This window comes from Barbus barbus, assembly GCF_936440315.1.
Source record: "Barbus barbus genome assembly, chromosome: 6".
Classification (NCBI taxonomy): Eukaryota; Metazoa; Chordata; class Actinopteri; order Cypriniformes; family Cyprinidae; genus Barbus; species Barbus barbus.
This window is the reverse complement of record NC_136734.1, coordinates 17,255,174-17,279,625: the sequence shown is the minus strand read 5'-3', so window position 1 is coordinate 17,279,625 and position 24,452 is coordinate 17,255,174. Positions and strand designations below refer to the sequence as shown.

At 39.2% G+C, this 24,452-nt stretch overlaps 1 protein-coding gene across 2 annotated transcripts in view; it reads right to left on the bottom strand.

Annotated features, from left to right (window-relative positions):
- Window positions 1-24,452, bottom strand: part of zswim7 (zinc finger, SWIM-type containing 7) — a 35,102-nt gene continuing 10,650 nt past the window's right edge. Inside the window, exons 5-6 of one of the 2 annotated variants that reach the window (XM_079419333.1) lie at window positions 2,735-2,839; window positions 1-1,045 (exon numbers count right to left, since the gene is read on the bottom strand). In XM_079419333.1, the coding sequence (XP_079275459.1) occupies window positions 929-1,045; window positions 2,735-2,839 (222 nt within the window). In that variant the 3' untranslated portion in view covers window positions 1-928. The remainder of the gene's footprint in view (window positions 1,046-2,734; window positions 2,840-24,452) is intronic. The other variant, XM_079419334.1, reaches the window with a different exon arrangement.

Sequence of the window (24,452 nt, the reverse complement as noted above, 5' to 3'; positions counted from 1 at the left end):
CACATATCAGCTGTGTTTTATTCACGATAAAGCACGGCTGTGACCACTTCCCTCAGTGTGTAACACTGTGCAACACCATTAGCAACATAAACACTCAATAATATAGTGCAGGGGATTCTCAACTCTGGCTCACGAATATGTGTGAGAAAATATCATGTTTAAAAAAAACAAAAAAAGACAGCGGATGAGAACAGTTCTTGTTTTTATTAGTTCCATAAGATGAGGCATGTTACTGTTGCGGTCAGGAATATTTTTTTAGCAGCAGGACAGCATTTAACAAACTTAAGTAAAGTAATACATTTTGTTTTAATATTTTTTTGTAGCGTGGTAACCATTTTAGAAAAGCAAAAAGGTACGAGAGGCCGTGCTGTATTGTAAGTCACGGCTGAAGGGAGCGAAGCAGCACAGCACCTCATTGATCACAAAAAACAAGTCCTCTTTTAGTATGTAATGTGGTTGTCATTAAATATAAAGTTCATTTTTCTTTTTAGAAAGCATGATAAAATCTAGCTACTTGAATGTTTAGTAAAAAATATTTTATGAACGCAAAACCCAAAACTTAGCCGAGGAAAAACAAAAAAAGTAGAAAAGCACAGTATTTACAGCATGTGGTTTCATGGTTTGTTGATGAGAGTCAGTCTCTGGTGCCGAACCTTCAAACAAACGGAAACTCCAAAAATAAACATCATGCTCAATGAACAGATGTATATTCTCTGGCAACTGATAAAATATTTTGCAAGCATATATTCAAACATAAACATCATATCGAGGGTCACAGTTTTGCTTGTTTATTTACTTTCAAAGCAATTTTTAACATCCTGACAGATCATCCCTTATTTAAAAAAAAATAATAATATAAGTGCAACATGTATATATAAATATCTGAATTCCTGCATGGGTGTTCTTATCAGACTCCAGGATCAGTTATTCATGTGCTGGCCTCAGTTTGCCCTGTGAGAATGTGGGTCATCTGCTGATCTGAGACCTGCTCCTGCTGGCACAAACCCATGGCCTGACTCAGGCAGACAGCCAGGAGGTGCTTACACTAGAGAACACAGATGCACAAAACAGCTCAAAAAATGATGCTTAATAATGCTAAAAACAGAGCTTTGATTTGACTGAAATAAACATCATCTAACAGAGCTATTCTCACACCAGTTATATATATATATATAGAGAGAGAGAGAGAGAGAGAGAGAGAGACAGAGACAGAGACAGAGAGAGAGAGTGAGAGAGAGAGAGAGAGAGCGAGAGAGAGAGAGAGCGAGAGAGAGAGAGAAAGAGAGAGAGAGAGAAAGAGAGAGAGAGAGAGAGAAAGAGAGAGAAACATTATAGACTCAAGATCAGATATGTCCCACACTACTATTTATTGTGTAATGACAAAAAACTGCACAATGCATCCATCTGTTTTCAATTGATGGTGATTGCACACATGAAAAATGCATCAGCGGGATGCACATTCACCATGGCTAGACATTCATCACGTAACGGAAATATAAACAGGATTACAATGAAGGAGAATATTAGTGTCACCCAAAACGAGAAGACTGACAATGAAACAGCATATGACGAACAGACTGTATTTGCTTTATTATTGACATTCGCCCTTAATTGTTGGTCTACTACAGGCTTGACTGCACCCCAGACCCTCGATACCAAGACCACCAATTCACCGACTCATGTCGGATGAGAATCTCCCATCATGTTCTTACATTTTATCTTTGGGTGAGAGCAGGCAGCTTAATCACATTTGAGACATTTTCTAGTGCATCAAGCAAACGCTATTGCATTACACAGAGGACTATAAAAAACAAGGAAACCATTCCTCTCAGATCACATGGGCATAAAACGCGTTTATATTTTGTTGCAGCTCGATAAAAGAATGAGGTCATGCTATCAGAGTGAAGCAGTGCATTTTGGGGTTGTCTCTGGATTTTCTTTCTCAGACTTAAGGACTAATTTTAGTCTCATTCGCTCCCCTGGGCTCAAAACCAAGCTGATGCACATGCAACTGTGCGGCAACAGAAATTGTTGAAAAGGGGCCACAACAAAGGACGGACAGTCAATGGAGACCAGAAAACAAATAAAATAGCTAGAAATAACCAGAGCAACAGGCAGTTAAAGAAGAAAGCAAAGGAAGATATTTAAAACAAGTGTTCACCTATAAGCTGCATTTATTCGATCAAAAATACAGTAAAAACTAATATTTTTGAAATATTATTACAGTATTATTCTACTATTTAAAATTCTGTTTTCTATTTAAATATATTTTAAAATGTCATTTTTGTGCAAACAGTGATACATTTTTTCAAGATCCTTTGATAAGTAGAAAAGCATTTAAAACAAAAACCAAATGTGTTTAAAGAAACATTTCATCAATTTAATGCATACCTTGAAAGTATTATTATTTTTTTTATTTTTTTTAAATCTTTGAACAATTGGCCTCACAGATTCCTCAAAACTATAAAGCAGATCAACTGTTTTCAACATTGATGATAATAATAAAAAAAATAATTATGTTAAACTGTGCTAATATTTAACAATATTACTGAATCAAATAAATGCAGTTTTGGTAAGCATAAGAGACTTTTCAAAAACATAATTATACCTTCAACCCTCAGTGTTTAAACCTATACTGACAAATAATTCTACAAACAACGAAACAGGATGAGGTTTTCAGGGTCTATGAGTGCAGCTGTGTGAGTGTGTGAACAGAAAGAGGAAGTGACCTCACCATCAGACTCTCGTTTCTCCGGAGCACAGAGAAAGAGAAGGCAGGGCATGGGCAGTAGTGACAGGATGTGAAGCACGTGTACAGACGCCCTGATCCACCCAACACCTGATGGAGAGAGAAATACACAGAGAGAGAGAAGCCACACTGAAATGTGAGACGGGTGTTGTGCTGAAGTCATCTCTGGAGGATTTCAGCTTCCAAAAATACAGACTTTGATTTTCCAGTGTCAAAAAGTGCAGGCTAAATAACAGGTAGATGTCAAACTCAAACAATCAAAACAGTGCTCTTTGGTTGGCAGAATAAATATGTTATTTGTAAATTACACAAGTGTGCCCAGATTTCAGGTTTAGATCTAAATTATTTAGGCAAGTGTAATACAGGTATAAGGAAAGGTGTATGTTTTGTGTTGTAGGTGGTCACCAGTTCACTTTTGAGCTCACCCAAAAACGAAAATTGTCATTATTTACTCACCCTCATGTCTTTTTAAACCTGAATGACTTTTTATCTGAACACAAAACAAGATTACTGTGGCCTCATTTTTCCTCCTCCACACAACTGAAGTCAATGGACTTGATCGATGTTTGATTACCAACATTCTTCAAACATTGTGTTCAGCAGAAGAAAGTAAGTCCTACAGGTTTGGAACGACAGGAGTAAATGACAGATTTTTGGCTAAATTATCCCTTTAAATAGTCCTGAAGTACACACTTCTCATGTAGTCTCTCATTTACAGTTGGAAAAAAAATTATATAATTTATAATTAAGAAAATATAAGTAAAATATAAGAAATTAGACTAATCTAATACGGAGTAAGAAAGTCATGCTTGACATTTCAATAAACCATGTAAACTCATGCACAACCTCAAAAGGACTGCAGTGCTGACTCCCTTCAGGGGTTTGTCATTGAAGTAAGAAAAAAAAAAAAATCTTGTAAAAAAGGGTGATAAGAACTAACACAATTTAATAAGTAGTAGAGATACTTTGCAGAGCAGCTTCAATTCTTATTTGAAATGCTGTCATTGTATGCATTAGGATATGTCTCCATTCTTCAAGAGGAAAAGCCTCCAGTTGTCCTCCCAATCTCATTCTGCACTCTGGATGTCCCGGAGAGACTCATGATGTGTAGATCTGATGACTGACAAGGTCATGGAGTGTGTTAGATTTGTTTAGCAGCCTATATGGGAGCATTACCATGCTGGAATATGGGAACATCATGTGAGAAATGTGTTTCTGTGGTTTCTTGGTTGTTATGCAATCACACATCTCAAAATTAAAGTACAAAAACACCTACATGTCAGTATCCCATCCTATGATTGCACAATTAATCGAATAAAACAAAAAAATGTGGCTCAATTGCTCAGTGCAATTATCGAATCACAAAGGCTGTAATTGAATGAAATACATGGGCTGTGTTTTTGGCATTTGAGAATAGCTCTGTTCCAGACAAACTCATCTCAGCCTCTGCTCTGAGTTTCTTTAACATCATTCAGTAATGCAATAAGCAGCAACCATTTACATGCTGTCAAAAATAGCACATTAACGCAGGCAAATAATTTTTACAGTTTAACAACGTTATAAATATTTAACTCTGTTAACACAGAGGCAGAGCTAGGGTTGGCCACCCCGCTCACAACTGCTGCTTCAGTCACTTTGTTTTCTTGACAAGAATTGATTATCAGAACATCTTTACGACCACATCAAACAGGAGACTTTTCAGACCCACACTCCACTTTGCCTCAGCGCCAGGTGCTAGTCAAACAAATGTGTAAAAGCTTCAGGTGACAAGGAGCTTCAGTAGAACAACAGTCAGCTGCGGCCAGATGAGATGTTCTCAGGCCATATGTCAGTAAAAATGAATTTTCCTGTCACGTCAGCTGTTATATAGTAGCCTGTATTATTGCATATAAAGCGCAAATGAAACTACGAGCATGTGTGTCAGATCTGTCATGTTCAACAGCGGCAGCTCTTAAAGTAATAGCAGCCAAATAACCTAGCAACCAGGTATTAATCAAAGAACAAAAGAAAAGTGGAAATCAATAACTTTTAGCTTTAAAGGGGTCATCAGATGCAAAATTCACTTTTACATGGAGTTTGAACATAAATGTATGTTGGCAGTGTGTGTACACATTCACCCTATAATGATAAAAATTCAAACAGAGCTTTTTTAAAATCCCCAATGATAATGATCACTTTCCCAGATCAGGCTGTTCTGAGATTCTTGGCAGAGTGATGTAGTTCTGCACAGGCCCCTCCCACGAGTACTGACCCTAAATGTGTCTATGTTCACATAAATCATTCGTGATCCAGCTTCACCTACAGAAGAAGTGAGTGTAAGGAGTTTTTTTTTCTTTTTTTTTAATGAATCTTTGCAAATGGCCTTTCTTAGGAAAGTATGCTAGTTAGCAAGTTCAACAAATGCAGCTAAAGTTTACAGTCTACAGAACTGCTCATCGCCCCACAGAAGACAGGGGCAGTGAGCAAAGCTAATTAGCATTTAAAGGGACATGCACTGAAACAGGTCGCTGTGAACAGAGCTGTTTTTAAAAAGGGTGGTGTTTTCTTTCTGCACTGTTCTCTTAGGATCTCCTCCCTTCTGGTGGATCCCTGTTTATTTTCTCTATATATTTCTGTGTCCTCTCTCTTCCACTAATTTCTCTCCCTCAATTATTTCTGTTTCAAAAACAAAGTATCACATTTTATACTTATTTTCATTACACTTTATAACAGTACTGTTAACAGTTTTCTGCAAAGATATTTTAATTAATTTAATTATTGTAATTAATGTAATTATTGCATTTAAGAACACTGAAAATAATTTATTAATAACTTATTTAATTATTTAAAATGCTTTTTAAAGAGACCTTGTCCTCTGGACATTTTCTGTCACACCATAGGACGTTTCAGCCTTTTGAGTCAATTAATGACCTTGCTATACCAAGCTAACCTGTCAGTAGCAGTTTGCAAGATACATTTGCATAATTTTCCATGATTATGTAGTTTAACATGCAGTTTTTAATTAAAAAAATATAATTTAGGGGTGTCACACCAAAGGACAACAAAACATAAAACTATTGTAGTGGTTCCAAAAAAGCTAAATATTTGAACAATTCTGAAACGAAAATTTACCATCTGCACATGTCATGGGCTTGAACAGGGGGCTTCAGTAACTACCATGAATGAAGAAGTTTTCTCTGGAATTGCCGATTTAAAATAAGGATATGGTGTCACACCATAGGACATGGTTTTCAGAGACAAAATGTATCAAGTTCCTACACTTTCAGAAATATATCGATGAAAAAGATGGACACTAAAATTAATAAAATAGACACTTGTACAATTATGCGGGAGGTATTTATTAACATTTTTATGCTTTTCCTTCTAATTTATAAAAGTTGTAATTTATTGAACCATGCTTGAGACAGTTACACCATAGGACAATTTTGACATTTGGCTCAAAAAAAAAAAAAAATATATATATATATATATATATTTGAATAACACTGCAGCTTTTATAATAACAGTTCCATGTAGGACAGGGATGGGCAACTTTGGCCCTGGAGGGCCACTGTTCTGCAGAGTTTAGATCAAACCAGGGCTGGACTGGGACAAAAAAAAAAAAAAAAAGGCCCTGGCATTTTGGCCCAGACCGGCCCACTACATACGATCAAAATACTACCCATCTTTGCACGCTCTTGAATATGTATACCAGCTCCTATTCCATAAAAGCACTAAAGCCATATAATAATAGGTAGGAAAGAGTGAGAGTTGACAAATTAAAAACTTCTAAAAAGTGCAATTTATTAATAATAAAACTATAATCCACACTGATGAATCCTAAAACTATAGGCCTATATAGTTATGACATCCATCTTCTGTGTGCCTGTGTGTTTGAGGGAGAAAGGGAAGAGACATGGTAACTTGTTGCTCAGATGATCACTGTTTCCCATAATATAGCATTAAATAAACTGTAAACTTACTTAGTCAAATTTGTTAACTCCTTGGATGAACCTTTAAAAGCATAAGGCGGCATCCTGTGTGTGTGTGTGTGTGTGTGTATGTAGTGATGTATAAAGTACCCGGAAGCCATACTCAAGTAAAAGTACAGGTATCTTACCAAAAATGACTTTGGTAGAAGTTGAAGTCTTCGTTTAGAATATTACTTGAGTAAAAGTCTTAAACTATATGATATTTATTGTACTTCCGAAAAGTATTTTTAAAAATCTTAAATGTACTTAAGTATTGAAAGTAAAAGTACAAGTAAATGCAAAATGGAAAAGAAGCAAATAAATATATATAAAAAAATATTCATACAGCTTAAGCAGCAAGATTGTGTTCAGTTTGAACTCTTTCTTCAATTTTGTATTTTTGGGTAAGAATAAGAAGCACTTCATCTGGTACTTAGTTTCTTTCATTCCAACATAAGAAAACATTTCTGGAATCTGCATCTGAAATAGCATTTAGATGCATATATTTACACAGTTTAATGTATCTCACAGGGGACAAGGATGCATTTAAACTGCAGTTACAGATGCATAAATAGGCCTAATGTTGTGTTTTTAACATAAAACATTGAATAATGATATTTGAAAAAATTTAAAACATGAAAAAAAGTCAAAATGTGAAATTAAAACCGCTAGTAGGTGACAGCAAAGACTTTGGTGACAGCAAGTGACCATTAATGAGTGAGTCATTGAGATTCAACCGATTCATTCAAACGACTGATTCATTCAGGAACAGAGCATTTGACTGTTAATGAGTGAATCAAAAAGCGGATTCATTCAATAAGTACACCATCCATTGCTCAGAGACGCAAAACAGTGCTGTGATCTTTGTTTGGAACCATTTTCGTTGGCAAAATTTAGCAAAAACAAGCAATAAGTCTAAAATGTAAGTCACTTATTGCTTTACTGAACTTGTATGAAATTATTATTAAATGTGTTCATGCTGAAATCTGCAGAAAAACGGTACTCTTTTTGTGATATAGATATAGAAGTTAACTATTATATAAATATAAAAAGCATACAGAAGCATTTTTGCCGTCTACAATTTAGAATGCCTGGAATTTTTTAATACATTAATAAATCAACGTGCGTGCACTCTGTGTGTGATTTGATGATATAGCTGGAAAATGAATCATCCGCAATTGTGCACGCACTGGTTTGCAGATGAGCAAAGCTGTTCTAACTTACAAACGCCAGACCAATGTTTCTCAAACCTGCTTTCCTGCAGTTTGTGTTCTTCTGACTATTTTGTTGAAAGTAACGAATATGCTTCGGGGAAATGTATTGGAGTAAAGGTAAAAGTTGGCTGAAATATAAAAACTCACGTAGGCTACAGATACTCCCAAAAAATACTTAAGTACTATAACGTATTACTTCGTTAAAATACACCACTATGTGAGAGTGAGTGAGAGTGTGTGTGTGTGTGTGAGAGAGAGAGAGCCCAAAAGGGGAGTTGTTTAAAGATGTGATTGAGTCAGCCCAATGTCAATTAAGAAAATAACCAATGGGCTGCTTATTGAATGTCTCATGGGCCGGTCTGTCTGGAGGAAAAAAATCCTAAACCGACTTTGACAAATACATTAAACAGCCGCAAAGACCACAGCGCCGTCAACTATTTAGGCAGAAAAACTATAGGCTGCTAAGAGTTTTATGGGCCGATCAGACAAATATGGTATGAGATATTTGTCCTACGGAGATATTTGTATACGGTCCTGCGAGACACGACATTTCGTTCCACTGCATGTCCCCACATGTAGCGGAATGACAATAAAGCTCAACTTGAACTTGAACTTGAGATTATGTATAGGCCCGGCCCAAAAAGTACGTCGGCCCAGCGGGAAAATGCCCGGTCTGCCAGATGGCCAGTCCGCCCCTGGATCAAACACACCTGAAGCAGCTAATCAATGTCTTCAAGATCACTAGAAAGCTACAGGCAGGAGTGTTTGATTAGGGTAGGAGCTAAACTCTGCAGGACAGTGTCTCTCCAGGACCGAAGTTGCCCATCCTTGAGAGTGAAAATGCCATGTCAGGTCAACAACATGTTTGTCATTTACAAATATGATTAAAAGATGAATATGAGACAAAACTACAGAATGTTTTATTATTGGGTGATTCAACACATAGATGTTTTACCAGCTAAGAAGTTCAGCATTTTTAGAGTTTGATCCCTCTATCTGATGTGAGCATAAGTATTGGAGCAGTTGCCTCACGGGTCTTTCTAAGTGATCAGCTGTTTCCTGTTGCATTAATTCTTCAGATATTAAAAGCAGGGAATGTGTCGTATCAGTTATATCCATTACTTCTGTATTCTGAATCTTGCATTCGATGATGACACACACAAACCAGGATGAAGATGAGGGAGCGCAACTTTGAGAGAAAAGCAAGCAATTTGGATGCTAAAAGAAAAGAGGAAGTCAGTTAGAGCTCTAGCAAAAACAAAAGGGCATGGAGAAATCAAGGGTTTAGAAACCACCAGCGACACCAGCAACCAACAACGACCTGATCAGCTGAGAAAACAACAGTAGTTGATGACAGACAAATCATAAAAGCTGTGAAAATGAACCCTAAAAGACGTGTCTGTGAAATCACCAACAACTTCCAGAAAGCTGGGGTGAAGTTCTGACAATCTACTGTCCTCAGGAGACTTTGACACAGAGTTACAGATGCTACACAGCAAGATGCAAACCTCTGACCAGCACTAAAAATAGAAAGGCAAGATTAGAGTTTGCAAAAAAGCACAAAGGTGAGCCAGAAGAGTTTTGGAACTGTGTTTATGGACCGATGAGACAAAGATGAACCTTTATCTAAGTGATGGGAAAGCAAAAATGTGGAGAAAAAAAGGGAACTGCAATGATCCCAAGAATACAGCCTCATCTGTAAAGCATGGTGGAGGTGGTGTCGTGGCATGGGCATGCATGGCTGCCTCTGGAACAGGCCCTCTCAACTTTACTGATGTATGATGAAAGTAGCAGAATGCATTTGGAAGGGTACAAAACCATCTTGCCTACCAATATTCAAGAAAATGCCACCAGATTCATTGGAAAGTGCTTCATATTGCATCAGGACAATGACCCAAAACACCCTGCCAGTTCAGTCAAGGAATTTATAAGGGCAAAGAAATGGAAAGTCTTAGATTGCCCAAATCAATATCCAGATTTAAATCCGATTGAACATGAATTTCAGCAGCTGGAGACGAGAGTAAAGGCAGAAACTCCCCAAAACAAGCAACAATTGGAATTGGCTGCATTAAAGGCTGGGAAAAGGATTTCAAAGGATGAGACCAAGAGTCTGGTGATGTCTATGGGTCACAGACTCACTGCTGTGATTGTGCGCAAGGGATCTGCAACTAAATAATAGCCTTTAATCTTTTATATCTGCCTTATGTTCAACTGTCCCAATATTTATGCTCACATCAATGAGTGGGATGGACTCTAAAAGTGCTGTTCTTTTTATTTGGTAAAACATGTATGTGTTGAAACGGCTAATAATAAAATGTGACATTCTGTAGTTTTGTCTCATATTCATCTTTTAATCATATTTGCAAATGTCTTGACTCCACAGCCAACAGAGCAATTTTGTCTTTACTGTTCCAATACTTATGGAGGGCACTGTATGTATGTATGTATGTACAGTGGGTACGGAAAGTATTCAGACCCCCTTAAATTTTTCACTGTGTTATATTGCAGCCATGTGCTAAAATCATTTAAGTTCATTTTTGTTTTCCTCAATGTACACACAGCACCCCATATTGACAGAAAAACACAGAATTGTTGACATTTTTGGAGATTTATTAAAAAATTGAAATATCACATGGTCCTAAGTATTCAGACCCTTTGCTCAGTATTTAGTAGAAGCACCCTTTTGATCTAATACAGCCATGAGTCTTTTTGGGAAAGATGCAACAAGTTTTTCACACCTGGATTTGGGGATCCTCTGCCATTCCTCTTTGCAGATCCTCTCCAGTTCTGTCAGGTTGGATGGTAAACGTTGGTGGACAGCCATTTTTAGGTCTCTCCGGAGATGCTCAATTGGGTTTAAGTCAGGGCTCTGGCTGGGCCATTCAAGAACAGTCACGGAGTTGTTGTGAAGCCACTCCTTCGTTATTTTAGCTGTGTGCTTAGGGTCATTGTCTTGTTGGAAGGTAAACCTTGGGCCCAGTCTGAGGCACTCTGGAGAAGGTTTTCGTCCAGGATATCCCTGTACTTGGCCGCATTCATCTGTCCTTCGATTGCAACCAGTCGTCCTGTCCCTGCAGCTGAAAAACACCTCCACAGCATGATGCTGCCACCACCATGCTTCACTGTTGGGACTGTATTGGACAGGTGATGAGCAGTGCCTGGTTTTTCTCCACACATACCGCTTAGAATTAAGGCCAAAAAGTTCTATCTTGGTCTCATCAGACCAGAGAATCTTATTTCTCACCATCTTGTGGTCCTTCAGGTGTTTTTTTTGTGTCTTGCAGGAGGAGAGGCTTCCGTCGGGCCACTCTGCCATAAAGCCCCGACTGGTGGAGGGCTGCAGTGATGGTTGACTTTCTACAACTTTCTCCCATCTCCCGACTGCATCTCTGGAGCTCAGCCACCGTGATCTTTGGGTTCTTCTTTACCTCTCTCACCAAGGCTCTTCTCCCCCGATAGCTCAGTTTGGCCGGATGGCCAGCTCGAGGAAGGGTTCTGGTCGTCCCAAACGTCATCCATTTAAGGATTATGGACGCCACTGTGCTCTTAGGAACCTTAAGTACAGCAGAAATTTTTTGTAACCTTGGCCAGATCTGTGCCTTGCCACAATTCTGTCTCTGAGCTCTTCAGGCAGTTCCTTTGACCTCATGATTCTCATTTGCTCTGACATGCACTGTGAGCTGTAAGGTCTAATATAGACAGGTGTGTGGCTTTCCTAATCAAGTCCAGTCAGTATAATCAAACACAACTGGACTCAAATGAAGGTGTAGAACCATCTCAAGGATGATCCGAAGAAATGGACAGCACCTGAGTTAAATATATGAGTGTCACAGCAAAGGGTCTGAATACTTAGGACCATGTGATATTTCAGTTTTTCTTTAATAAATCTTCAAAAATGTCAACAATTCTGTGTTTTTCTGTCAATATGGGGTGCTGTGTGTACATTAATGAGAAAAAAAAAATAACTTAAATGATTTTAGCAAATGGCTGCAATATAACAGAGTGAAAAATTTAAGGGGGTCTGAATACTTTCCGTACCCACTGTATGTATTGGGGATGTGCCCGAAGCCGAATACCTTATTCGGAAAGGCACGGATAATGGCTTCAAAACGAATAACGAATTCATCCGAAAAACAGAAAAAATATTCGGCAGACACAATCACATGTTTGCTGGAACAGCACATTAGTGAGGTCTGCGGTTGTTAAGATTTGTGCAATAATAATGGCTAGAACTGCTTTGATAGCGTTTGACACAGTTTCATACAGATAATATCATGGTGATCATTGCGTTAAAGAATGTGGTCTCCTCAGCAATGAACTATCCGCGCGCTCCTTTTTTGATTTGCTGCCTGTCAGTGCCGGATTATTGCTACTAAAAAAACACAACCAATCCCCTGAAAAATGCATCAAAATAAGTTTAAATCTTGTATTTTGCAAATAGGATACAGAATCTCTAATCTCAACCTTCAAATTCCCAGTTTATTAATGCCCTAATTACTTTATTAACTCTGTTACATTTAGTATTAAAACAAGTCCAGCGACGCTAATAACTAGATCTGGCAACATGGCGGAGCGGAGTGGAGACGGCATTTCCGCCAAGCTCGTTCACTCAGCTGCTGCGAGTCAGCCACATGAATTTATTCAGCGACATGATTTTAAATCATTTTTCATACGTTTTCAAATTTTATTTTTGAACATGAAACATTTACGGAGGTCTGGACCTCATAGCTGGCTATGGGCCTGGATGTATAAAGTGAATAAGTGTAAACTAGCCTATATGAATAAAATTTGCGCAAATCAATAGCCGTGTTGGGGTCTATGCACGTCTCTCAGAAATCAGAGCTTTGTCTGGAGTTATATCAACTAACTCGCAAAAATATCCTAAAAACGGTCCTAACTTCAAACCTTTTCAAAATCCAACTGTAAAAACGCATTACATTAGCCTTTTTTGTGAATGGCATCACATTTAATTATACAAGACGAAGAAAAGCGAGGTTTGATCAAGGCTTTTGGAGGGTCCAAATGATTTGTTGTGCTCGGTTGATAAAATACTCGTAAATGATCACAGACTCCAGCAATACATGATCTCCAAGTTACTTCAAGTTCAAGCGAGCTTTATTGTCATTCTGCTATGAGTACTGAACACTTTCTTTCCATTTCTTTTTTTTGTACTAGTGCTCTTATTTAAGATTGTGGATGCTTGTCTCTTGACAAATTTGTATACAGTTTCACTGGAAAACAAGGAGAATAAAGTTATTTTTCTTTTTTGATCAACATTTTCTGTAGTTTTAAACTGAAAATATTTGCAAAGTTATAATTATAATAAAAATAATAATTTATTTAGTTATACAAGGCATATATGAAACATGGGACAAAACATGTCCAGCAATTGTAACTGCTATCAGGTTTAAAAATTTCAAATATTTTCAATTGTAAATGTTATGGGGATTGATCATAGAATCTTTTTAACACAATTACCCCCTTCAATTTAATTTGATCATTATTATGTGAAATCTATGACACTTATTGTCTTCTCACTACATCTAAAACAGTGTCTCCACAGAGAAGGGTTCAATCATTCATATGCTATAAAATGGATAAAAATGTTTTTAACGATAAAAAAGAGCTTGTTTTATCAAAACCAACACTTAATAATATCTCATATCAACGCAAGGTTGTTTTTCAGTGACACATGCATGTTTCATAAGGTTTTAAAGTTTTGTCCCCACTTTTTGTCAACACCGTCAGACATTCATTCAAATGTAATAAAATCAATGAATATCAGGGGCAGCTGTGACTCTAAAGGACCCCTTGCCACAGTCCTCCTCTGCAGATTACATCACTGTCAGACTGGTCAGTATTATAGTTTTAGAATATTTTAAATCCTAATGTTAATATTTCATGTGTCACAACCATGATACTTCAACACCATCTTCCAATTTCTGAGGAAAATATTTGAAATATTTAGATCATTTTATTCTCCTGAAGCAAGTTCCATTAGCATCTAGTATCAACAGAAAAAATAAAATGGCTACTACATGAACTCCATTTGTTTTGTGAAAGAAATGCCAAATGTGTCAACACCGTCAGATGTCACCACACCAAGATTTTGTGTTCCAATAATATATCAAAATACTTAAATGTGACTCTTGAATAAAAGCTTTATAAACAATAACATACTCACTGCCTGTTGTGGTTGTTTTAACACAGTAATTGTTTGATTCAATGCATTTGATAGTTAAAAATACTACAAATTCAGGTTTTCGTCACCACCGTCAGATGCGTCAACTCCGTCAGTTCTGTCACCTCCGTCAGATGACTATTTTGATAATATTTCATTATATTTTATATTTGTTGTGGAATTGTTGGTCGCATGTGAAAGTGTAATCTGTTTGCTAACATGAGAAAGTGTTTTGAAATGTTAAAAACATCTTGAATGCTGTTAAAGATAAAGTTGAAATTATATTACATAGTCCAAGGTATAAAAAAAAAGCACATTTTGTTTAAAAAAAGAGAAAAGTTGGGAGGTTGCATCAAAGCATAGCTCAGTAGCTTAGTACATATAAGATACATAAATGTAGTTTCGTCTGTCTGAGTACAAAGTTTTGTTTTTTTCAATTTTGCACCCTGTCTTGTCCCACTTCTCAAGAATGACTAGATAGATAGATAGATAGATAGATAGATAGATAGATAGATAGATAGATAGATAGATAGATAGATAGATAGATAGATAGATAGATAGATAGATAGATAGATAGATAGATAGATAGATAGATAGATACACACACTCACCTAAAGGTTATTAGGAACACCATACTAATACTGTGTTTGACCCCCTTTCGCCTTCAGAACTGCCTTAATTCTACGTGGCATTGATTCAACAAGGTGCTGAAAGCATTCTTTAGAAATGTTGACCCATATTGATAGGATAGCATCTTGCAGTTGATGGAGATTTGTGGGATGCACATCCAGGGCACGAAGCTCCCGTTCCACCACATCCCAAAGATGCTCTATTGGGTTGAGATCTGGTGACTGTGGGGGCCATTTGAGTACAGTGAACTCATTGTCATGTTCAAGAAACCAATTTGAAATGATTCGAGCTTTGTGACATTGTGCATTATCCTGCTGGAAGTAGCCATCAGAGGATGGGTACATGGTGGTCATAAAGGGATGGACATGGTCAGAAACAATGCTCAGGTAGGCCGTGGCATTTAAACGATGCCCAATTGGCACTAAGGGGCCTTAAGTGTGCCAAGAAAACATCCCCCACACCATTACACCACCACCACCAGCCTGCACAGTGGTAACAAGGCATGATGGATCCATGTTCTCATTCTGTTTACACCAAATTCTGACTCTACCATCTGAATGTCTCAACAGAAATCGAGACTCATCAGACCAGGCAACATTTTTCCAGTCTTCAACCGTCCAATTTTGGTGAGCTCGTGCAAATTGTAGCCTCTTTTTCCTATTTGTAGTGGAGATGAGTGGTACCCGGTGGGGTCTTCTGCTGTTGTAGCCCATCCGCCTATATATATTATTTATATATATATATATAGTGAGGTCAATAAGTATTTGATCACCCTGTGATTTTGCAAGCTCTCTTACTTAGAAATCATGGAGGGGTCTACAATTTTCAGCATAGGTGCATTTCCACTGTGAGAGACAGAATCTAAAAATAAAAATCCGGAAATCACATTGTATGATTTTTTTTTTTAACAATTTATTTGTGAATTACTGTGTAAAATAAGTATTTGATCACTTGAGTCAAAAAAATGTAATATTTGGTACAGAAGCCTTTGTTAATTACAGAGGTCAAACGGTTCCTGTAGTTCTTGACCAGGTTTGCACACACTGCAGGAGGGATTTTGGCCCATTCTCTAGATCTGTCAGGTTTCGGGGCTGTCGCTGAGCAACACGGAGTTTCAGCTCCCTCCAAAGATTTTCTATTGGATTTAGGTCTGGAGACTGGCTAGGCCACTCCAGAACCTTGATATGCTTCTTATGGAGCCACTACTTGGTTTTCCTGGCTGTGTGCTTTGGGTCATTGTCATGTTGGAAGACCCAGCCATGACCCATCTTTAATGCTCTGACTGAGGGAAGGAGGTTTTTGCCCAATATGTCAATACATGGCCCCATTCATCCTCTCCTTAATACAGTGCAGTCGTCCTGTCCCCTGTGCAGAAAAACACCCCCAGAGCATGATGCTTCCAGCCCCATGCTTCACAGTAGGTATGGTATTATTGGGATGATACTCATCATTCTTCTTCCTCCAAACACGGCGAATGGAGTTAAGACCAAAAAGTTCTACTTTGGTCTCATCTGACCACAGGACTTTCTCCCATGACTCCTCTGGATCATCCAGATGGTCCCTGGCAAACTTCAGACGGGCCTGGACATGGGCTGACTTAAGCAGGGGAACATTCCGTGTGATGCAAGATTTTAAACCATGACGTCTTAGTGTATTACTGATAGTAGCCTTGGAAACAATGGTCCCAGCTCTCTTCACGGCATTGACCAGTCCCTCCCGTGTAGTTCTGGGCTGATTCTTCACCATTCTTAGCATCATTGATACCCCACGAGGAGAGATCTTCCGTGGGGCCCCAGTCCGAGGGACATTGACAGTCATCATTAGCCTCTTCCATTTTCTGACAATTGCTCCAACAGTTGTTCTTTTTTCACCAAGCTGCTTGGCAATTGCCCCGTAGCCCTTTCCAGCTTTGTGAAGGTCTACAATTTTGTCTCTTGTGTCTTTTGACAGCTCTTTGGTTTTGCCCATGTTGCTACTTAGACTTTGGCTGATTGTGGGGTGCACAGGTGTCTTTATGACAGCTAACGACCTCAAACAGTTGCTACTAATTTAGAATCATGAGCAGAGTGTAGCTGGACTATTTAAAAGCAAAATAACAGGTCTTTGAGGGTCAGAAATCTGACAGATAAGCAAGTGATCAAATACTTATTTGACACAGTAATTCACAAATAAATTGTTTAAAAAAATCATACAATGTGATTTCCGGATTTTTATTTTTAGATTCTGTCTCTCACAGTGGAAATGCACCTATGCTGAAAATTGTAGACCCCTCCATGATTTCTAAGTAAGAGAACTTGCAAAATCACAGGGTGATCAAATACTTATTGACCTCACTGTATATTTAAAAAAATAAAATAAAATCTTACAACTGCTGTATTTCCAAACTGGTTCCATAAAATACCTTCAACTTTCCATTAGCTTCTTTCTTGCTTTCCATGTGTGTTAGCTGAAGTCTTAACAACAGCGTACCGGACTGCGCCATATAGCTCGACCAGCTAACATGCTATCGAGCTGACAGAGCTCTCATCGAGGGAGGTAAGATCCGCGGTGGCGGGCTTTATGTTTACATCAATGATGCATGGTGCCCCGACGCCGTTGTGGTCTGCAAACACTGCTCACCCTTGGTGGAGTTTATGATTATTAATTGCCGGCCGTTCTATCTACCGAGGGAATATACAGCTATACTGCTCGTTGCTGTATACATCTCTCCCAGCTCCAACAACAACAACAGGAGTGAGGCACTAAATGATCTGTACCAGCACACCAGTGAGCAGCAGACAGCCCACCCAGATGCTTTTCTCATCTTGGCTGGAGATTTCAAACACGCAGACTTAAAGAGTGTGTTCCCAAAAATACACCAACACATAGACTTTCCAACAAGGGGAAAAAATACTCTGGACTTTGTTTACACCACCCAGAGAGGAGCTTACAAGGCCCTCCCCCTCCTCGGAGCCTCAGACCACATCACTGTCATGCTAATGCCTGCATACAGACCGCTCGTTAAAGTCATCAAACCAATACACAAACAGATACAAGTGTGGCCGGAAGGGTCGTCAGCGGCACTTCAAGACTGTTTTGACACCACTGACTGGAATATGTTTAAACAGGCTGCCACACACAACAACATTACAGACCTCCAAGAGTACTCAGAGACTGTCACTGCCTACATCACCAAGTGCATTGATGATGTAACGGTCACAAAGTCTATCACTGTCAGGGCCAACCAGAAGCCGTGGCTGACAGGGGAGGTCTACAGACTTTTGAAGGCCCGGAATGCTGCCTTTAGAGCTGGAGATGAGGAGGGCCTGAAGACAGCTAGGGCCAACCTATCCCGCGGCATCAGAGAGGCCAAGAGACAGTACTCCAGGAGGATAGCCCATAGTTTCAGTGACAGCAGAGACACTCGGAGCCTGTGGCAGGGGATACAGACCATTACGGACTACAAGCCCCCACCACAGACCTTCAAAAATGTTTCACAGTGATGACGCTGTCCCCGGACAGTGTGAGGAGATCCCTCAGCAGGATCAATGCACGCAAAGCTCCGGGTCCTGACAACATTCCTGGGCGTGTACTGAGAGACAGTGCAGTGGAATTCACTGATGTCTTCACAGACATTTTCAACATCTCACTAAATCAGGCCGTTGTCCCCACATGCTTCAAAGCTACCACCATCAATCCAGTCCCGAAGAAGTCATCTCCATCCTGCTTCAACGACTACCGTCCAGTCGCACTCACTCCAATTCTAATGAAGTGCTTTGAACGGCTAGTCATGCACCACATCAAGTCTGCCTTCCCCCCCCCCCCCCCGTACCCCTTCCAGTTTGCATATAGGTCCAACCGCTCGACCGATGATGCCATCGCCACTGCCCTCCACCCAGCCCTCACACATCTGGACAAAAAAGACTCATGTCAGGATGCTGTTCATAGACTTCAGTTCAGCATTCAACACAATCATCCCTCAACAGCTCACTCACAAATTGGTCCAGCTGGGGCTCAACACCTCTCTGTGCAACTGGCTGTTGGACTTCCTGACGGGGAGACCTCAGGCAGTACGGGTCGGCATTAACACATCCAGCACCATCACACTGAACACTGGGGCCCCCCAAGGATGTGTGCTGAGCCCCCTCCTCTTCACTCTGCTGACCCACGACTGCACACCGTCACACAACTCTAACCTTTTCATTAAGTTTACAGATGACACGACTGTGGTGGGTCTCATTAGCAACAGAGATGAGACAAACTACAGGAGCGAGGTGAGCCGCCTGGCCGGGTGGTGCAGTGACAACAATCTCTCTCTGAATGTGGAGAAGACGAAGGAGATTGTTGTTGACTTCAGGAGAGTACTCAGCATGCTCCTCTGACCATCAATGGTGCGACTGTGGAGTGAGCGAGCAGCACCAAGTTCCTGGGTGTGCACATCACAGAGGACCTCTCCTGGACTAACAACACTGTAGCACTGGCCAAGAAAGCACAGCAGTGCCTCTACTTCCTCCGCAAACTCAGAAGAGCCAGAGCCCCGGCCCCCATCATCTGCACCTTCTACAGAGGCACCATCGAGAGCATTCTAACTAGCTGCATTCTAACTAGCTGGCTAAACAAAGTACTAAATACTTAATTTGAGCGTTCTTAAAGTGAAAGAGCCGTAACTGGTGTTATACGGTGTTCTGCCTTGGTTTCTCTGGGGGATTTCGAAGTTACGGTTGATTTTCTCTGAAAAACAACGAAATGGACTCAAGATACTTATGTACATGATAAAGGATGTCTTGAATGTCCCAAAAATATCAATAACTCATTTTTGACAAAAATTTAACTTACGGTCTTTTGCCTTTGAACGGCAGTATAAAAATGTTAAATATTTTAAATCTTTGTTTGCTTCAGAGTCTGAAGCCCAGATTTTCAGTTGGTTTTCAGACTTCTGGACCTCTGCTGCTGGGAGAACATTTGACCACTGACACATAAATCAATCATATGTTTCCAACACAACATAAAAATGATATATAGGCTCTGGATGGAACACTGCGATACCCTTAACTCTCTTCCCCCTCATGGGACCTCTTCAAAAACAGATACAGTGCGGCAGATATGTTTGGAGTGGTTTGAAAAGGCCAGTATCTAATCTGTCAGACCAAAGAGATGTCAGGGCCGGTTGACTTTGGATTTGTGGGAAGTTAGTTAGTCTGAGTTGTGGAATGAAATGTTTAATTCACAGGCTTGAATCTAATATGTGGTGGAGGTTAATGTAGTTTTGGATGGACGTGTCACAAAAATAGAAAAATGTGAAATGTTAAAAGGTGTGGGGTAAGAGGTCTAATGTAACGGGATGGGACAAGTGGAGGACATTCATTGGAGGAAAGCCCAGTGCAATCTGGTTTTCTTTATAAAAAATAAAATAAAAAAAGTCCTTTTGCATGGGATATAAATTCTATTTTTTCCAAGCTGAATGAATTGACCAGTCAAACGAGCAGCTGGTGGCAATCTGGCTGACCACTTTGAACAAGATATAAAGTACAAAAATTTTGTGGAGGACTCTTAGGTTCATAAATAATAATTTCACTAAACTTCCAGATGTAAAGGCTTATTGATAGCTTGGATAATACATAAGGGGAGTAATAATAAAATAAATATGCTTTTGAGCATATACAGCAGACCTGCCAACCTTTGACATTTTTTTGGAGTACCACTTGTGTGATTGGGGGGGGGGGGGGGGTATAGCATATCAGGACATTTTGTGAGGAACTGCTGTGGGGCATGGACTCTTTTTGGTTTCTTTTTAGGTCTGCTGCTCTCTCTCTCCCTGTCCTCATCTGATGTCATGTTTGTTTGTTTTTTAGCTGCAAGGCATGAACACACACACTTTTCTGTCACCGAGCACATAACTTTACACTTCTTTGACAACTTAAATGCCTGGTGAATAGGCAAACTAGCTCGAAAATTATGTAGTGTTAGGATACGTTATTCATGTTAGATATTTACCAAAGGTCTGCACTCAGTCACATACAACAGCTGCACGATTCTGGATAAATTGAGAATCACAATTTTTTTTTCAAAATTTCAAACAGAGATCACGATTCTCCCACGAAACAAAATACCATTGCTGCAGTCTATTTAAGTGTTTAATTTGAACGAATTTTTAAACATTTAAATTAATATGTATTTATAATATATTTAGTTCATATTAAAATGATGAAAAAGTGGTTTGAATGAATTAATGTCTCACTCATAAATACTTCACTTGCTTCTTTACTAGATGAATCTGTGTTTTTAAACAAATCTCTTGATTTAATCACAAATACATTTTAAGTCACTTTCCTGCACCTAGTGGCGAAACAATGCAATCGACACAAAACTTATTTGAAGCGCCAGTTAACTTTCAAAAGGTCTATTTTGATCGCTACCATAAACATCAGTGTTTATATCTGAACTATTAACTTATGAATGACTGTAATACAGAAATAATACTGTGTAGTTGAAAAGGCTGTTTGTGAAGCTGTTACCCAAACACAGTAACTGTCTGCTCTGTCAGCAGCTGAACGCAGATGTGAATGTTCCGGTAAGACTTTTTTAAAGGTTTATTAGACACGGGCGAAGCTCTAGTGCAAATATATCAGTATTTATCCAAGTACGTGCACTTTTTTGGACTAAAAGCCCTAATATTAGGACGCTGTTCAGTGAGTGGAGCTATATGAACACAAATAAACCGCAGCAGATCTGGCTGAATATGAATGTGTTATTCTGTTCACAGTTCGTCTAGAATATCAATGCGATCACTTCGACTCCAGAGGATTAAGTTAACTCAACTCAATATTTGGTGGGGAAGTCGTGGCCTAATTCTTCGGTGGGGAAGTTGTGGCCTAATGGTTAGAGAGTCGGACTCGTAATCGAAAGGTTGCGGGTTCGAGTCCCCGGCCGGCAGGGATTGTTGGTGGGGGGAGTGAATGTACAGCGCTCTCTCCACCCTCAATACCACGACTGAGGTGCCCTTGAGCAAGGCACCGAACCCCCAACTGCTCCCCGGGCGCTGCAGCATGGCTGCCCACTGCTCCGGGTGTGTGTTCACGGAGTGTGTGTGTGTGTGTGCATTTGTTCACTACTCACTGCTGTGTGTGTGCACTTGGATGGGTTAAACGCAGAGCACCAATTTCGAGTATGGGTCACCATACTTGACAATACGTCACGACTTTACTTTTTTTTTTTTAACTTTCCACATCCACCCCAACCCGTTTACCTTAGTTGTAAGTACCGTGTGTACTGTCCTCTTTTAAGAAATCAGACGGCGGGAGTAAAAAAGGTACGAGACCGAGTGGGATTTTGTTTTGCTGTCTATTTGCAGTCTCTTTTTAATGATAGGTTACGCATTTGTCAATCATCCCACTTGCTAGAGGGATGGGAATGAATAGGGGGAATGAACCCCGCACTCTGATTGGTCGAAGTGCTCTTTCTTTGCTGTTGCTTGACTGGTTTGTGCTGCACAAAAGGCGTCACCAGGTTTTTGCGTAGTTCAAAGTGACAAAAATCGCACCGGTGTACTTTGAGGTCAAAATGCGTGCCCGCTACGCAAAATGCGTACAGGTTGGCAGGTCTGTATACAGTATGTACGCTTATATGATTTCTTAGTTGGTTTGTTGCTGGTCTAAGATCATATTACTTGGAGATGTCAACCACTCACTACTCAAAGGAAAGTCAATGTGTCTACTTTAAAACAGATACATACTGTATGCATGGGCTACATATATTTATTATTACTTCCCATTTTTATGAAACAAAATCTGTTAATAAGCCAAAAAACATTACATAAAATCACAACAAAATATCTAGATTACACAAAAAAACAAACTGCCTCATATTTCCTTTAGCTGTTTTATATCCCATCATGTCAACATGGGTACAGCATGAGCAGTCAGTTTTTCAAAATAATAAGAGTCTCTAGAGGATACATTAAAAATAAATCAGGTAACCAGGTAATGGTGCAATTTGCACGCTGCAATGCCCCATCTTGAGGGTTGGTTCTGGGTGATAGGTTATGGAGTTTACAGCATGATCTGGCATATTTTACTGGGACTGTAGAGCATCGCTCCAGCACTGTGACAGCGCTGAGCTCTCTAATGACTACATGCCTGGTCGTAACACTTTTCTCCATCATTTGATGAATTACTGCTTTATAATCAATAGGAAATGAAGACCAACATCTCTATTACCCCATAATCTATTGTATCATATTTGATATGCAAAAAAGGTCTCTTAATTGTCAACATGGTAAAAGCTTTGCATAAAAAAAAACTGTTGTACAAACATGCCTTCTGTTATCTGATTAATAGTTTATACTTTTTTAGCAAGTAAAAGGTCTTTTAGTATAATTGAAATGTTTTATTCCACATTTACAACTATTATTTCAAACGTCAGGCTTCACTTGGTTAAATTAATTTCATTTGCCATCTGCTTTCTGTGGGCGGTAACACCAAGCAGTTTGCAAATAAGAAACAATCTAATAAGCCTGATTTACATAGAAAGTGGGCGTGCTTGTGTTGAGAATGATTTAATTTAAATTTGCACGAGATGGTGTTACACCAGTACATAGTGACCGGTTTAAACTGGACTGCAGATGGTCAGTGAATAAGAGGAAGGTTTATGCTCTTAAATACAGTTTGAAAAATGTGCCCCTTTCACACATTTCTACAACAGGACTGAACCAACAGTCACAGAAATTATCTAAACTGAGAAACAGCTTTGAATATCCCCCACACTTCAAACTGCCCAGGGTAATATAGTGAGGAGATGGGAGAAGAGATTAGAGTAGGAGATGCTTACCTATCTGTAAGGATATGCATAAAACATGAAATAAAAGATTGTATGAAATGAGAAGGTCCGAAATCCCTGGTGAAGATCATATACATAGTGAATGAAAAAAGGCAGGTGAGAATAGAGAGAAACAGATTACGTGCTGAAAGAAACTAATTGCATTTAACTATTACAGAGCTTTTTCTTTTGTTGCCTTTTTTATTCCTGGAATTTCGCCACACCACTAACCACAATCTCAGTCTCAAGTACGCCGATTTGAATAATTTTTTGCACTTTTCAGAAGATCGTCAAGTGATGATGTGAGTATGTTACAGGTAGATATCAGCAACAATCTCAGCATGCATTAGTCAACATGAAAAATGTTATCTGCAGCCCATTTACGCACATGTGATGTGCAAAACATGAAAAAATGTAGGATGGGATTTTATCAGTCTGGTATAGAATGTATTGTGAAAAGAGGCTGTTGCAAGAATGAAGTCGGGTGCATAGGAGGGGAAGAGTGGAAGTAAAAGTGATGCATGAAGTCAGCCGAAAAAGAAAGGATGTTCCAGAGGTGGAGCAGGTAATTACATTTTGATTAAAAATTATAAACACTTTTTTTAACCTCTGGAATAATACGCATCAAATTGTTCACAATATGGCAAGCTTTTAATTTCACGCTGACATCCCATGGATGCTTCTCTTCCCCTTTTCCAAGCATCAAATGTGTTTAAATGCAAGACGCCTGACAGCCTGTTGATAAGCGCTGCATGGGAGATAAATCGCAATAAGAACACACATTAAGAAAGTAAACATGGTTATTTTGATTATGTTGGTTTCACGAGTGCCTCCATTGATTTGAAGGCACTGCCAGCCTAGTCCGAGCCTCTTGGGTGTTTTACACAACACAAAAAATTGGTATGACAGTGCAGGCAAGCACAGTCTTGCTCAAA